The 15,682-nt window shown below is 29.7% G+C and overlaps 2 protein-coding genes, 1 non-coding gene and 1 pseudogene across 3 annotated transcripts; 3 read left to right on the top strand and 1 right to left on the bottom strand.

The window, feature by feature from the left end:
• Positions 1 to 119, top strand: LOC113387159. Its single transcript, XR_003368112.1, has one exon. It is a non-coding gene; the product is annotated as a 5S ribosomal RNA (ribosomal RNA).
• A 2,910-nt stretch (positions 120 to 3,029) lies between these two features.
• Positions 3,030 to 6,944, top strand: LOC113385125 (retinol dehydrogenase 12-like). Its single transcript, XM_026622934.1, has 4 exons — positions 3,030 to 3,102; positions 3,401 to 3,522; positions 3,590 to 3,856; positions 6,392 to 6,944. Exons 1-4 carry the CDS (start codon positions 3,047 to 3,049, stop codon positions 6,910 to 6,912), a joined length of 966 nt encoding a protein of 321 aa, XP_026478719.1. The 5' UTR covers positions 3,030 to 3,046; the 3' UTR covers positions 6,913 to 6,944.
• Positions 6,945 to 7,178: 234 nt separating this feature from the next.
• LOC113385608 (70 kDa peptidyl-prolyl isomerase-like) lies at positions 7,179 to 10,550 on the top strand. Its single transcript, XM_026623457.1, has 2 exons — positions 7,179 to 7,685; positions 10,524 to 10,550. Exons 1-2 carry the CDS (start codon positions 7,179 to 7,181, stop codon positions 10,548 to 10,550), a joined length of 534 nt encoding a protein of 177 aa, XP_026479242.1.
• Positions 10,545 to 15,682, bottom strand: LOC113387008 (annotated as a pseudogene).

Genomic DNA, 15,682 nt, shown 5'->3' with positions numbered 1-15,682 from the left:
GTCAACGATCATACCATGTTGAATATACCGGTTCTCGTCCGATCACCGAAGTCAAGCAACATCGGGCGTGGGTAGTACTTAGATGGGAGACCGCTTGGGAACACCACGTATCGTTGACTTTTTTGCCTTACAGAATATTTTACTGATGTTAAGTCTAATACTTAGTAATTCTTAACCCTTTGCACTCGAATGCCGCCAGCCTGGCGGCATAATACGTATAAATCTCGAATTCTCGAGTGGAAAGTGTTGGCTCTCGGCATATGTGAAATCTTGGATAGAGCCGGGAATACATACCTGGTATTTTGTCTGGCACTATATATCTATGCAATGCACTCTACACATTATAAGAATTATTATTTTCATTGCTCTTTCTATGCACTGCACCTCATTTTTGGAACTAAAATGTGTCATTTGAAATTACCAAATAGATCCATTATATTGATAACTTATTTTTCAAAAGGATTATGTATCGTTTAAAAAAGATTTCTATTTGACCATTCTAATTTTAAATTTTAAAAATTCTTAAAACTGGATAAAACAACTGTTAGTTGGCCATTTGTAAAGCAATGTCAATAAAACAACATCATAACAAGCTTGCAGAGTTATTAAGTTCTCGTGACTATTAACAACAAATGAGCTTCCAATCAGATTAATACCCACCTTAATCAACCTGATTTGAAGCAGTCGTGACATTATGGTTTGCACTTTGAAAATTTATATAATTCAACAAAAATAATTATGACAAGATGTTGGGTTACCATCTATAAAGCAATGTCAATATAAAGCGATCATAACAAGCTTTCAGGTGTAATAAGTTTTTGTTGCAATTAACAACAAATAAACTTTATAATCAGGTTTATACCCGCCTTGATCAATCTGATGTGAAGCTGTCGTGACATTATGGTTTTAATTTTGAAAATTTAGATAATTTATTAAAAATAGATAGGACGACTTTTTGAGTTGCGTCCAATTTCGTTCATAACCGTCTTTAAACCCGGTTTTCGATTTATAAATTCAGATAATTCATCAAAAAGAGATAGCACAACTGATAAGTTGCCATTTATGAAGCAATGTAATTAAGGATCCATCAAAAAACAAACTTAAAAAATATCAAGTTCTCATGGCTGTTAACAAAAAATGAGCTTCCAATCAGCATGATACCCTCCTTGATCAACCTCATGAGAAGCAGGAAGCAGCAGATGGGACAACCGTAGAGTTGCCTTCTATAAAACAATGTAATTAAAGAGCCATCAAAACAAGCTTAGAAGCAAGAGGACTAGCAAGTTTTCAGGGCTATTATCAAACTAGTGGTGTATGGCATCGTGCCTTAAGGCAAATTGCTGAAACTTCCCGTATCGTAACGAAATATTCGAGAAATTTTAAACGTTTTCAAATATATTATTACAAATACTGTAACTTTCATTATTTCAAATCAAATGTAAATCATAAATCAATTTATCTGCAGAACATTAACAATCGTCATTTCATTTCAAATTTAATTTCAAAAAAATAGTTGCCTAATTTAAAATTGAAAAAGTGGCCCCGTATAGTCACAGTCTAAACGGATTTGCAAATAATTCTGTACGACATTTTTACTTATACTCTTTGCTCCGTATCTCCGTAACTGCTGGACCTGCTTTTGCCAAAAACTAATCAGCACATCTCCCTATATCAATAGGGATCGAATGTATTTAAAACCATTCACATCTACATTCAAAACCATAGACAAAAAAATGCGGACATACAAAACACACACACACACACACATCCATTTTTTCTGAGGTATGCCAAAATGTTCAGAAACCTTCAAAACGTCGAGAAATGCAAAAATTTTCATTTTTGATTTTCGGCCCATTACTATAACTACCCTACGGGTAGTTAAAAATGAGCTTCCAATCAGGTTGATACCCTCCTTAATCAACTTTATGCGAAGCAGTCGTGACATTAATGCCACTCTATTTTTAGTTATCACTATAGTTATAGTTTTTTCATTGAAAATTTAGATAATTCATCAAAAATGGTTATGAATAATCACATCTAATCAATATGTTGGGTTGCCATCTATAAAACAATATTATTAAAAAGCCATCATAACACGCTTATACATCGACTCTTATTAATCACATTGCTATCCAATTGAGCTTCCAATGAGGTTGATACTTGCATCATTGGAAGCTCAATTGTTGATTTTGATAGCAATGCGATTAATAATAGTACGACTGTTGGTGGCTTCTTAATAACATGCCTTGATCAACCTGATGCAAAACAGTGGTGATATTACGGTAAAATATAGAAAATTTCTTAAAGCTAGGTGGGATAACCATTGGGTTGCCATTTATGAAGTAGTAGTGAAATTTAGAGGCGTCCATTTATCACGTGATCGATTTTAAGGATCTTTGGACCCTTTCTTTCCTTTTACGTAATGATATTTAAAATCAACTCCTTTTCTCACCCAACATTACGTGTATTTTAGTAACTCGAAAAAATCGTAAAATTTTTGAAAAATTTAACCCTCCCCGCCAATAATAAAAAAACAAAATGGAGTCACATCTCAACCAGTCAACCACCCTCTCTCGACAGTGTCAACAACATAATAATTATTGACTTGATTTCGTTTCATAGTTAATGTAAAATCAAATATGTGCATATTTAAATAAATAACCCTTAAAAAACTTTCGTATAAATATTTATAAAACCAAAAACAATTATTTTACCCACCGAAGATAAACAATCATTGTCTGCTGACATTATAAGCAAGACCTTGAAATTGCGCACAAAATAATCATTTATCAACTGAAGTGGATGCGCCTTCTAACCATTTTTAGATAATATTTATAGATAATATTTTGGCAACTATTAACATTGTGGTTTCCCAAAATAATTTGAAGGTGAGATTAAAGTTGACATTTGCGGTACCTGTTATCAAAGTTTTAGGTTATGGCTATGTAGAGTTTAATTTGAATTACTTATTAACATAATTTTTAAGTGATTTGGCACTGATTGCGTTGCTAGAAATAATCGTAGTTTTATTATTGAAGCTTTAATAATGATACGTTATTTAGGAATCGGTTGTTTGGTTGCTGCTTCTTTGTATATCACACGGTAAATATTAATTAATAGTAATATTGATCATATTATATTTCTCGTACTTTCACCTAGCTTGTAAGCGTTGTGCAAAAATTTATTTGCTTTTTGTAATATGTACATAGAATCTATGTAATTTGGAAATTTAAATTGCCTATGTGTACAAATCCAAACTTTGTAAACATAAACATATTTATCTGCAAAATTCTTTGTCCATTTATGATTTTATGTCTCCTGTCATAAGAACGCTTCTATTTTAGTTCACTTGATTTCCAGTCACTTGCTTTATTTTTAAAGTAGCAATTTTGGCTTGTAGGTGTTATTTTGTCGGTAAAAAGTGTGCATGTACAAAAATATATGTTAACGGTGAATATATAATAGTCACCGGAGCTTCATCTGGCATAGGCAAAGCTACTGCAACCGAATTAGCTCACAGAGGTACCCACCACATTACCAAATATTCTTATTATTCATATAAAATATAAATCATAGTTGTTTTACCCAGGTGCTCGTGTTATTTTGGCTTGCCGAGATGTAGAAAAGGCAAGAAGAGTCAGGAATAAAATAATTCTAGTCACTAGCAATATCAATGTGACTGTTTTGCATTTGGATTTGACTTCATTCAAAAGTATTCGTAAATTTGTTGCCGAAGTAAAAGAGTTGATAGCTGGTCACCAATTGGCTGCTTTGGTCAATAATGCTGGGTTGTTTTATGCGGATCCTAAATTAAGTGAAGATGGATATGATTTGACTTTCCAAACTAATTATTTAGGTATGAGAGATTTGGTAATACAATGTTGGTAAATATTTTTGTGAAAAAAGACTGTTGATCTGTTGATTTGTCTTTGAAGCATAAGTATTTTGGAATACTACCAATTATCCTAGCTGGTAAAGAAATATTATGAAAGGTCACTAGAAATCTATTCGGAAAAGCAAAATTTAATATGGTACATCACATTACAATATAGTAAACCAGACTATACAATTTTGAAAGTTTTTTTATTATTACTTCTTATCAGATTATAACATTATTACTTCTTATCAGATTATAACATTATAATGGACAAGTTATAAGTATTGATACCGCAAGTAAAGTAAAACCTAGAAAAGGTCATTGATTAAAAATATAATTTGCAAAGAAATAAAAGTAAAAATGCATGAAATTAATAATAATTTTCATTAATAGATTCTGTGGCAAAACTTATGAACTAAAATTAAAGTGTTTTTTTTAAATTTTATTATTGCACTTAAGAAAACAATAAATTCAAATCACATTTAGAACAACTTGATTTAAAATACATACAACTGTTCATTTGAATCTTAATTTGAATATATGCACTACATGATTTTATCGCTTTTCTACTTTAAATCTGAAAGATCTACCAAATTTTACAGATCTTTGTAAATTCATTCTCTTGTGGGCGACACTAGTGTGATTATAAAATGAAACTCATTAGAAGTAGTAAATATTAAATATATTTAGTTATGAATTCAATTTGCAATTGATTTAATTCTAACTGGAGAACTTTATCTTAAATAATTCCTTTGTTTAGTTTTATGGTTGTGCTTACAACGCTTTTAATATTGATTTGATACGATTTGATTTGCTAAATGGGCGAATTTGATTAAAAATTCAATACTTTTTGATTCAACGATGATTTTATTAGACATTGATATTTTTTGTACAATTTTTTGTTTTTGTATATAAAATCATGTCATACTTAATCTAACTTGGAGCTAATTTTCTTCACCAACAATCTTTTGCTCAATAATGAGAAAACTCGAATTATGTCTTTTCAAACAGTGAATAAACTATACAATGACATTTACCTTCTAATTATAACTGGCATCCAATTTGTATTTTTCTGTTTCTAAATTTATGAGCATCTTTATTATATAAAAACTAGTACTTGAATTATGAAAAATTTGTTTCATGTTGAGGATTCTTAAATCAGATGTCAGTTTAAATTGTCTTCTTTCAATTTTTTATTCCAATTTTTATTTGCATCTATCTTGCTTATGAAATACAATTCTGAAGATCTTTGTAAGTCTTAAAGAATATATTAAAGAATATATTCAAATGTATATATGAAATAGAGCCTTGGGATTTTTTTCCATGTTTTTTTTGTCCATATGTAAGAATCCTTTCTGACTGTTTAACATTATCACTATTTTCTGCATGTTTTTGCTAACTATTCTGCCCTTCGAAGACAATAATTCTGAAGATTTCGACTTGTCTTTCATGTTGAATTCCTATTAAGGAACCAGAAATTTTACCATAAAAGAAGTAATTTTTAAACTTGCAACTTCTTTTAACCATAGACGGCCTAGGAGAATAGCTTTTTAATCTACTCTTACTACAGATTTGAAAATTCAGTGATTGTCAATATCACAGCACTATCATTAAATTTTTGAAAGCCAAAAGCTTCTACGATAGAGATTTCTGAATCTCGTGTAAACATTGGTACGGAACCCATATAAATGTACACAAAATTTGTACCTATTATTAACATTATAATTATCAAAATATTTGATAATACAACGTACATATGTCTAATGTTAATTTTTGACCGCCAAACGGCGTTAATTTTTACTTTTTTATTCGATCCCCGAAGACGCTGGACCTGCCTTTACAAAAATTTGACCAGTTGTTTATTTAGTCAATACAAGTAAGATGTTTCACACTCTGTTATCTCAAAAACGGAGGTTTATCTCTTTTTGACCCATATCTCCGAAACGGCAAGACCTGCTCTTGCCAAAAAATAATCAGCACGTGTCCTTATCAGTAGGAATCGTTTATTTTTTGAATTATTCAAATCTGTTGATCCATGTTCGCGAAATCGTCGACGGAAATTTGTATCCGCACACATATACACACACGCATACATCCATTTTTTCAAGGTATGCCAAAATGTTCAGAAACCTCTGAAACGTAAAGATATATAAAAAAAAAACTATTTTCGATTTTTTTGCGATAACTATATCTTAGACAAAACTATTGTTTAAATATATTTTTGCTTCATGGTTTAAATTTATATTAGTTGCCCTAAATTTCATTGTTATTATAAATTGATGTCTGTATAAAATCATCACAAAAACAAGAATTGACGCTTTGTTACAATGACGTGGTGTTATTACATCATAAGAGAATGCAAAATATAACTCATCCAAATTGTTGACAATTTTTTATTATTATAGAAATTAAAAAAAAATCTTTCCACAAAAATGCTTACCAACATTTTACAAATTTTAAAATATTTTCCATCCAATTGTATCAATATTGTAATCTGGTTTTGTCTTTTTAAAGGTCCATTTTTGTTAACACAACTGTTGTTACCAACTTTGGAAGAATCACCAGAAGCCCGTGTTATAAATATATCATCTGCTGCACACTTATCGGCACCAACTGTATCTATTGGCCAATTAATATCTTTCGATAAATCATCATACAATAAATTAAATGCTTATCGTCTGTCAAAACTGTCCCTGGTAGCCTATTCGTTTAAACTCTCTACATTGCTGGAATTTAAAAATTCGTCAGTGAAAATATTTGCTGTTGATCCAGGGAATGTTGAAACAGAGATTTTCCGCAATTTTCCACCATTGTGCAATCCGATTTTGTATTGGTTACAGAAACCTTTAAGACTGATTTTAGTTAAAACTCCTTCCGAAGGTGCTCAAAGTGTATTACACGCATTGTTTTGCCCAAATTTGAAATCTATTTATATATCAAATGTGTCAGAGTCTATGAAGTACTCTGATGTAGTAAAAGACACTGATTTTTGTGATTCATTAATAAAGGCTAGTGAACTCTGGGTAAAGGCATAAGAATTATTTATTGTATTCGTTCTAAATTTAATAACATGGGAAACATAGAAAAAAACGTTATTTTTGCTGGTGTTTTTGGCATTAAACCTGTTGAAGATGCAAAATGTATAATAAAGTTATCTAACTTGGTATTTGAATGCTCGAGTGATCCATATTTGGAATGGACTTCGATAAAAACAATATTTCAGGAAGGTGATAGAAATCATCTTATCATCGGTGATGTTGATTACGATTTTGATAAATTAATTGAGTCGGCTGTGAAAACAATGCACAACAAAGAAGTAAGTGATTTTATATTGAAGGCCAGTATAACATTAAATCAAATATCACATGATATATCAGTTAAGGTAAGAATAGAGCTGATAAGTCTTATAAATATGCAATATGTTCATGATCTTCCATCAGTTCATAAGGCATATATTGCTAGAAAGCATAAAGACAGAGGTGTTGATTTTTTCAAAAAGCAAGAATACTTAATAGCCTTCAAGAGATTCAGTAAAGCTTTGAAGTTATTAATATCACTAGGCCCATACAGCGATAGCGGACTTAACGATGTCGATTATAAAATAGTTTTTGATCTCAAGCGAGATTTGTATAACAATTTAGCCTTATGCAGGCAGTGTATGAAATCGAAGAATCCAGAAGTTAATCTTCAACATATTGTATATTTGTGTAATAAAGTTTTAGAGATCGATTCCAACAATATCAAAGCTCTGATGAGGCTTGCAAAGGCCAAGACTGAATTAAGAGACTTTGAGGAAGCCAGAGATGTTGTAAGTAAAATACTGGAGATAGAACCAAATTATTCTAGTGCCAAAAGTGAAATGATTAAGTTAACTACAATAATAAAAGAACAAAATAAAAATTCTGATAGTATTGTTAAAAAAATGTTTGGAAACTTATCCTAAACTGTAAATTCTATGTATTTCTTGTATATATTTAATTAATAAAACAAAGATTTATATATAAATTATAATTTTTTGTTTCAAATTTTGTTTAATAAAATTTAATCGTTAATTATTGTTTATGAGTAAAATAAGAAGAAACTTTTTTTTTGAAAAATTTAAATATGCATATCTCCAATTATTTCAAATTTTGATCTCTTTATCGTCAGTCACTTACAGTTATATTTTTCTTCTTAAAACAAAATAAAAATTTGGGAGTCTATCACTGAAGATAGATTTTAGTCTTATAGTTAGTTAAAATTTTATACTTTGTGTTAGTTTCAAATAAAAAATTGAAAAAAAAAGTTTGCTAAAATGATCTGAATATCATCAATAATGAATGTATTTTTAAATACTTTTGTATTATTTTGAAGATTTTGTGTTAATAGTAAATATAAATAGCCTAAATGTTTAACAATAAAGAAATGATAAAAATAAAACTAGTTGCCAGTGGCATTTTGTCTTAAGGCAAGTTACATCAGCTTCTCGATATGTATGCATAATCAACATAAAGTAATGATAAATAAGTAATAAACAAATCAACATAAATTAATCAATAAATATTTATATTTAGCCATCACATAATGTGTGTTATAAAGATAAATGGATTTAGCTATTTAGGTAAAAGGTTCCATTGTTTATTTCGAAAATAAAATTTTAGTCCTCAATAATTTTAATTAATCACTGGTATTCCCAAACAATATCTTTTCGTTTTTCAAACTAGCTGTAAGTGGAATTCTGTCTTAAGGCAATTAAGGCAAATTGCTGGAACTTCCCGTACCAATTTTTTTTTTTTTAAAAACGATTAAGATTTTTAAAAAAATTTTACTTCGAAAAAATAAGATTTTTGAGAAACTATATATTGGACAAAAAATTACTTTTTTTTGAAAAAAAAAAATTTTTTTTTAAAAATGTTTTATTTTGACATATTTTGGAAGATCTAAACTTTTTTTCAAAGCAATCGTACTGCTTTAACTGCATAAAGACGAAATATCAAAGCGCGTAAGCGCCGCGTCGCCGTCTAACGCGTAAACATTGGTACGGAACCCATAGGAATGTAAAAAAAATTATACTTTTTGTTAAAATCTCTATAAAATATCTGATAATTTGATGTGCATATGTCTAATGATCATTTTTGACCGCCAAATGGCATTTTTTTTTACTTTTTTCATCAGATCTCCGAAACCGTTAGACCTGCCTTCATGAAAATTTGATCAATTCTTTATCTTGTCAATACAAGTAAAATGTTTTTTGAATTATTCAAATCGGACGCTCCGTTCTCTTAAAAACTGAGTTGCCGTTTTCGGCACTTTTTGCCCCGTATCTTTGGAACGGCTAGACCTGCCTTCGCCAAAAACTAATCAGCACGTCTCCTTATTAATACGAATCGAATGTTTTTTGAATTATTCAAATCGGTTGATCCGTGTTCCCGAAATCGTCGACGAAAATTTGTATCCGCACATACATACACACACGCACATACATACATACACACACACACACACACACACACACACACATACATCCATTTTCTAAGGTATGCCAAAATGTTCAGAAACCTCTGAAACGTAAAGATATATAAAAATTTTCATTTTCGATTTTTTTGCGATTACTATAACTTGCCCTACGGGAAGTTAAAACAAAACTGCTCGGCAGATCGTTGAGCAAAAATGACATGTGCGAGTTCTTAACGAGTTAAATCGAACGGCTTTTAAAATTTTGAAATTGGTCTAGCCGTTCTTGAGAAAACTTCATACTTTTTCTCAAATTTGACCTCATTCGATTCAGAATGATTGAGACAAGGATTTCCTTGCGAAATCAAACTTCTCCGGGAAGTTAATAATGTATACAATAAATTTCCTGATTTCTAGATTACAAGCAGTATTTTTTTTGACAAAAGTTATTCCAAAAAATTTATAATGATGAATGAATTATCAGTATCAGTAGCAATAGCAAATCAGCTCTCCTACAGCAACATCGATTTACTTAATGAATACATTGATTTCAAGTTAATTTAAAGTTTGTATCAATCAATAGCATTTATTTAGAAAGTCTCGCTTTCAGATCATGTTAAAACTCTTGGAAAAATGAAAATATTTCTTTAAATTTTAAATATAAGCCAATGTACAAAATTTTATCAGCAGCTCTTATTGGCCATACTTATTTACTAATTATTGAAAATAATATTTAAAAATACACATTTATTTCTTCATTATTACAACAAAAAATACTTTATTCAAAGATAGAGCAAAGAAGTTAAAATTCTTAAAATTATATATTGCAGTATTTCAGCATATTCATGATATTATCGCTCAATGTACATACAAATTTAAACTTAGTATATTTACAGTATCTGGCAAGTACATCTATTTTGGCAGGCTTTAAATAACCATTTTCAGAACTAATTAGTATTTATATGGACCTTTTATGAAATTATTTCATTAACCAAACTAACGAATTAACTACACTATTGGTTTGGCATACTTAATGATTATAATACATGAAATATTTTCTTATTGCTTAAAGAGTAACAACCTAAAGTGATTTTTTTAGTAAAATAGATAAATTCATATTTGAAATTGTTTCAACAATGCTTAAAGATAATGATATTAAATTTGATATAAAATTTGTAACCTAGTAACATCACAATGAAAATCATATTTTCAGAATGAATTTATAACTCTTCCTTTTTAATGTATTTAAAGTTTGTTAAAGCATTTATTACAGTTATATTTTCTTATTAAGAGGAATTAAAAATAACATACAAAATAAGTAATCTATAAAAAGAATCATAAATAATTGTTTTCGTTAAAAACTACAAACCACTGCCAAAATAACGTTACAAAACCATTTCACAAAGACATCTACAAGATAACTAATAAAACATTATATATAACATAATTCATTTTCGAAATCACTTTCAGCTGAGTGTGGTAGTGAAAATTTTACAAAAAAAAAAAACACTACATGACTAAAACAACTATATATATGTCATGATTATAGAGATTATTTATAAGATTTTAGGCACTTTAGAGGTTGTTTTACCATTAACGAGAGTTAAATATAACAATATTATTTATTTGTAAGATAGAACAAAGGGGTGGGTTAATTATTGTTTCTTTTTCTTGGTGTGGTGGTCTATGGAAACATCGGAACTTTTGCGAAATTTGTTGAAAACGTTTCTACTCTTGCCCGATGCCTTCTTAATAGACTGACCGGCTTTATCCGGCAGGATTTCTTTGTATCATGACTGCTTCACCTTTCCATTGGCATGAGTTGAGTTCAGAGCTGTGGTCGCTCCAACAGTGAATGCTTGATTTGTTACATGTTGAATACTTTTTTCCATACAACTTTCATATACTGGTTTCATTGCCTGAAAAGATTAGAAATAGAAATAATCTGTAATTTTGTAAATTGATACAAAATGGAAAATGCGCAAAAAAGGTGTGGTCATTTTGCATTTGCTACAACATGTTTCGTTATCATAGATGATCTATACATACAATGGTACCCCGACTTACGAGTAATCTCACATACGAGTGTTTCGAGATACGAGCCTCAAAAAGGGCGATTCGTTGCATCAATATACGAACAAAATTCGAGATACAAACTTTGAGCTAGTAGTAACAGTCTTCTAGAAAAATGTTAATGGAAAAATAACCAAATAAAAAATTGCATCCGTTGTAACAATGATTTTCCTACCATAGAAATATTTTGGCTGTCTTATATAGTAAATTGTTTTATAGTTAGACAATTCAATTATTAATCATCAATAATATCAAGGATTAATTTAACATTTCAAATTTTAACTATGCGTTAATAGTGATTGTGCAGTTGCATATGTCGAGTTCGCGCGTTTTTTTGCTTTTTGTACATTTATAAAATACTAGCTGACCCGGCAAACGTTGTTTTGCTAAGTAAGTTATATTCTAAACAATTTCTAGAGAATCAAAAAAATTAATACTTTAAGTGTATAAGGCTGTGTTGTTCGAATGTTCTATACAATGAGGTATTATAACAACAATAAACCCCATTAGTTTGTGTATATTTTGCCAATACAATCATACTGGAAGTTTTATACACTTTCTATAGAAAACATGGTATAATCCAATCCAAGCCTTTTTTCTTATTTCGATTTATTGATTATGTTTCAAGTTTTTCAAATTTTTTTGGGATTCTTGATTTTGAGTATAATTGTAAATAATTCTACTGAGATTATAAAAAAAAATTCAAATTTCTGCAAGGAGAGATAAAAAATGAATTAAGTATTTCTTCTTAGACCTGCTTTTTGAAAAGTTTCAAGTAACATCCGATGTATTAAAGTAAATTTGATAAAAAGTATATATGTAGAGCAGGGCGAGGCACAAAAGTCCAATTTGACTTTGAGCAAATATTAATTATATTATAAAAATCAAACCAATTATATCACAACGAATACATTTCAAACGAACAATTATCTGACTACGTTCAGTAACACTGCCAGCTACTTCATCATTGTAGAAATGTGCTTTTCTGCTGCCTTTCAAAAAATATTTATCTAGACCTTTTTACCGTAGGTAACTTAAAACGGCCAGGTGGCAAATAGGTTTAATGTCTAATCTTAATTTTAAACGTATTTTACAAAATAATTACATTTTTAACTAATGCCAAAAAACTACCAACGGAAGAAAATACTTTTATTATGGATTTTCAAAGATTACAGTTTATCTCCCGATAGCAAAGTCATAAGAATCAAGGTTATAATTGGTTATACATATTTTCCCTTTACTTTCAAATATTGTTGTTAAACAATGCTCAACTTTACTGGTTTTTGACACATCGATGGTGGACCTTTTTAACCCCAAACCTTCATATATTACTATCTATTCTTCGATAAATTCTGAGAAATTTTAACTTTGAAAATGTTATTCACAAAATGTCCCCTTGATTGATACCAAATTTAGGTTCTGAATTTAAATAATATATTCTAGAAAATGTTTTATAAATACCAATGAGTATACGAGTATAATTATACAAATGAGATCTTTCAGAGCACTGTGTTTGAGAAAAATATGCCAAAAAGTGCATTTTCATATTAACAATTCAAAAAAGTTGATATTTTGAGTTTCTAGTAACACTTGAGGCCCGTTTAATAACGTTTTTGTGTGCAAACAAAACTACTTACTACAATTAAATCATAATTAAATAATATTTATATGAAACATCCTATTAAACGTAATTGAACATCATCTGTCAAAAACGTTTGATATTTGACATATTAGCCACCGTCCATTGTTTTATTTAAATTACGCTTATACAAAAATTTTCAAATTAAAAATGTACAGTTTCTACGCGGATTTGAAATAAATTCTCACCTGTTGGACTTTCTCTGGATTGGCACGAATTTTTCAAGACTAAGACTGGCCAAACGGTTTAGCCGTTTTCGAGTTTTACTCGGACATTTGAAAGAGAGCTCCATTTTTATATATAAGATTATTTACTTTTTATAACCATGAGTAGCCTCTTGAATTAAAGTGTGAAATCATTGAAAAATATGGTGAGAATGCATAACGCATAATAGAAATGTACTGTTTTTAAGCAGATAAAGTTGATAAAAGGTATATCTCCTGCTAAGAGCCTTACAATAACTTATAAACAGCTTTCTGAGATCTAAAAGTTTATGGATAAAAATCACCCAAAAAAGTTGCAATAGTTTAGCATGGGAGTTCTTCAACCAAACATGTCTAATTCATTTCCACTGTATCATGGTCAGAAAAAAAATAGTACATTTATTTTGAATAATCAAATAACAAAACCCATAATGCCAAATTAAATGCATTTGATTGTCTTTATTTGGAAAAAATTTCTTCGAGATACGAGCGATTCGACATACGAGCGTAGTTACGGAACGAATTAAAATCGTATGTCGAGGTACCAGATCACAACACCAATGTAATTTGTTCACAATTAAAATGATATTAACTTCTATTGTAATAGACGCAAAAAGACCGAGTAAAGAATTCGAGTTGATATTAAATTAAAATAGTCTCTTTTAAATTTAAAATTAATTAATATAATATTAATCTTTTAAAAAATTTGGAATCACTTCTGCACAACCATGCAATAAAGCCATATCGTTTTTTAAGCAAAAGCAAAATGTATATTTAAAAAATTAAAAAAATAATTTTGTGTAATTGTATTCAAGAGTTGTAAATAAAATGTAGAATGAAAACTTACATTTATCCATATCATATTTGCAATTTCATCGATAGTGACACCAATATCTGTAAGTTCTCCACTGTATCTGTAAAATTATGAAGAAAAGTTAAAATCTGATTACAGATTAAGGTGTTAAATTAAATATTCATTTGTATTCATCTAAAATACATATCTGATAATATATCATAACTGACAGTAAAAGGATGTTATTAACTAAAGGAAGTGAATTAATATACCAATTTCATATTTATATATTTACCTAATATATGCCCATAGAACCAAAGTCAGAAGTGCGACACCCATTGCAAAATTGCAGATATTGGAAATTGCATACAAACCAACCAATCCAAAGACTCCACTTAGAACATACATAAGAATGAGCAGTGCAAAAAATACTGCAGGAGTTCTAGCTGCCTATAATAAGATTTAACATTTAGTTGTTCTCTTGCCATTTAAATTATCTTCCCTTTTTCAAATTCAACTCACCTTAAATATATTTTTGCTATCATTATGTCCTTTGAATTGTTCAAATGCTTCATCCAAATCCGCTTCCAATTTAATTCTATAGTTTCTGAGAAGGCAGAGCCACCCATTTTCCTTTTTTGTATGAATGTACCAACTGCTTTATCTCTTATTCTCAAATGCTCAGATTCCAAATGTGCAGTACTTAAATATGGTTTGCTGCCTCCACAGATGTCTTCCATTAATTGTGTGTACATGTCTTTAGCCTCAGCTACAGCTGATAGATTATTCGCTTCCGCAGTAGCCTAAAAAGAAAAATTAAAAATACATATCTATTAAAACATCAAAGCAAACATTGAATAAAAGTAATGATTCACGTTTCTCTTTCCATTTCCATTATCACTTACCACAAGCATGCTCTTAGGCTCGGGAAGCTCATTTCTTTATAAATTGACATATATGCTTTGAAATACTGCACCAGATCTCTACATTTGACTGGTACGCCATTTATACGTTTTGCAATTAAGTTTTCGGGAGCCAATAGCATCGGTATGAATACTTTTAGAGAGTCTTTAAATTCGGGCGTTATATCTGTAAGTCGACCATCAAATTCGGATTTGTGGCCACAGTTAAACCAGGATGAGGCATCAGAAAACAGGCCACTTCAGTGAAGCAGGAAGCTATATGCTTGCGTAGAGATTGTAGTTCTGGGTGCTGTCTTTCTGATATCTAGAGGAAAAAAAAATAAGATTAGATGTTTGGATTCATTTAGAAGTTTTTCAGCCAGTTATAGTAGTATCATCTCCATTATGTACAATAACATTTATGACTTTTTGGTATTTAGAGTTCCATTATGAAATAATGAAATAACTATATTAAAACATACAAAATAAATAATTTTACGTTTCAAGAAAAATGTACAATTAGTTCATTTTATAAAAGAACTTTGATTTACATCGCAACATAAATTGTTGTTTCGTTTTGAAAATTCAACGAAATGTTTATCTCAAACGATAGAAATAAAGAATTCTTTATTTGAATTATTAATAATTCTCACTTTCATCCGCCTCTGTAGCAAATTCTGTCCACCCACAGCACCATATTGTTCCTCGTAGGGAAAGCTCCAGTCCCGAACCAGGAATTGCAATCTCTGGAAGGGCTTCTGT

Source organism: Ctenocephalides felis, unplaced genomic scaffold, assembly GCF_003426905.1.
Source record: "Ctenocephalides felis isolate EL2017-DRISC unplaced genomic scaffold, ASM342690v1 CF-g0.4_SCAFFOLD_03571, whole genome shotgun sequence".
Classification (NCBI taxonomy): Eukaryota; Metazoa; Arthropoda; class Insecta; order Siphonaptera; family Pulicidae; genus Ctenocephalides; species Ctenocephalides felis.
Note: the sequence above shows the minus strand (reverse complement) of the source record. Positions and strands in the feature narration are given on the sequence as shown.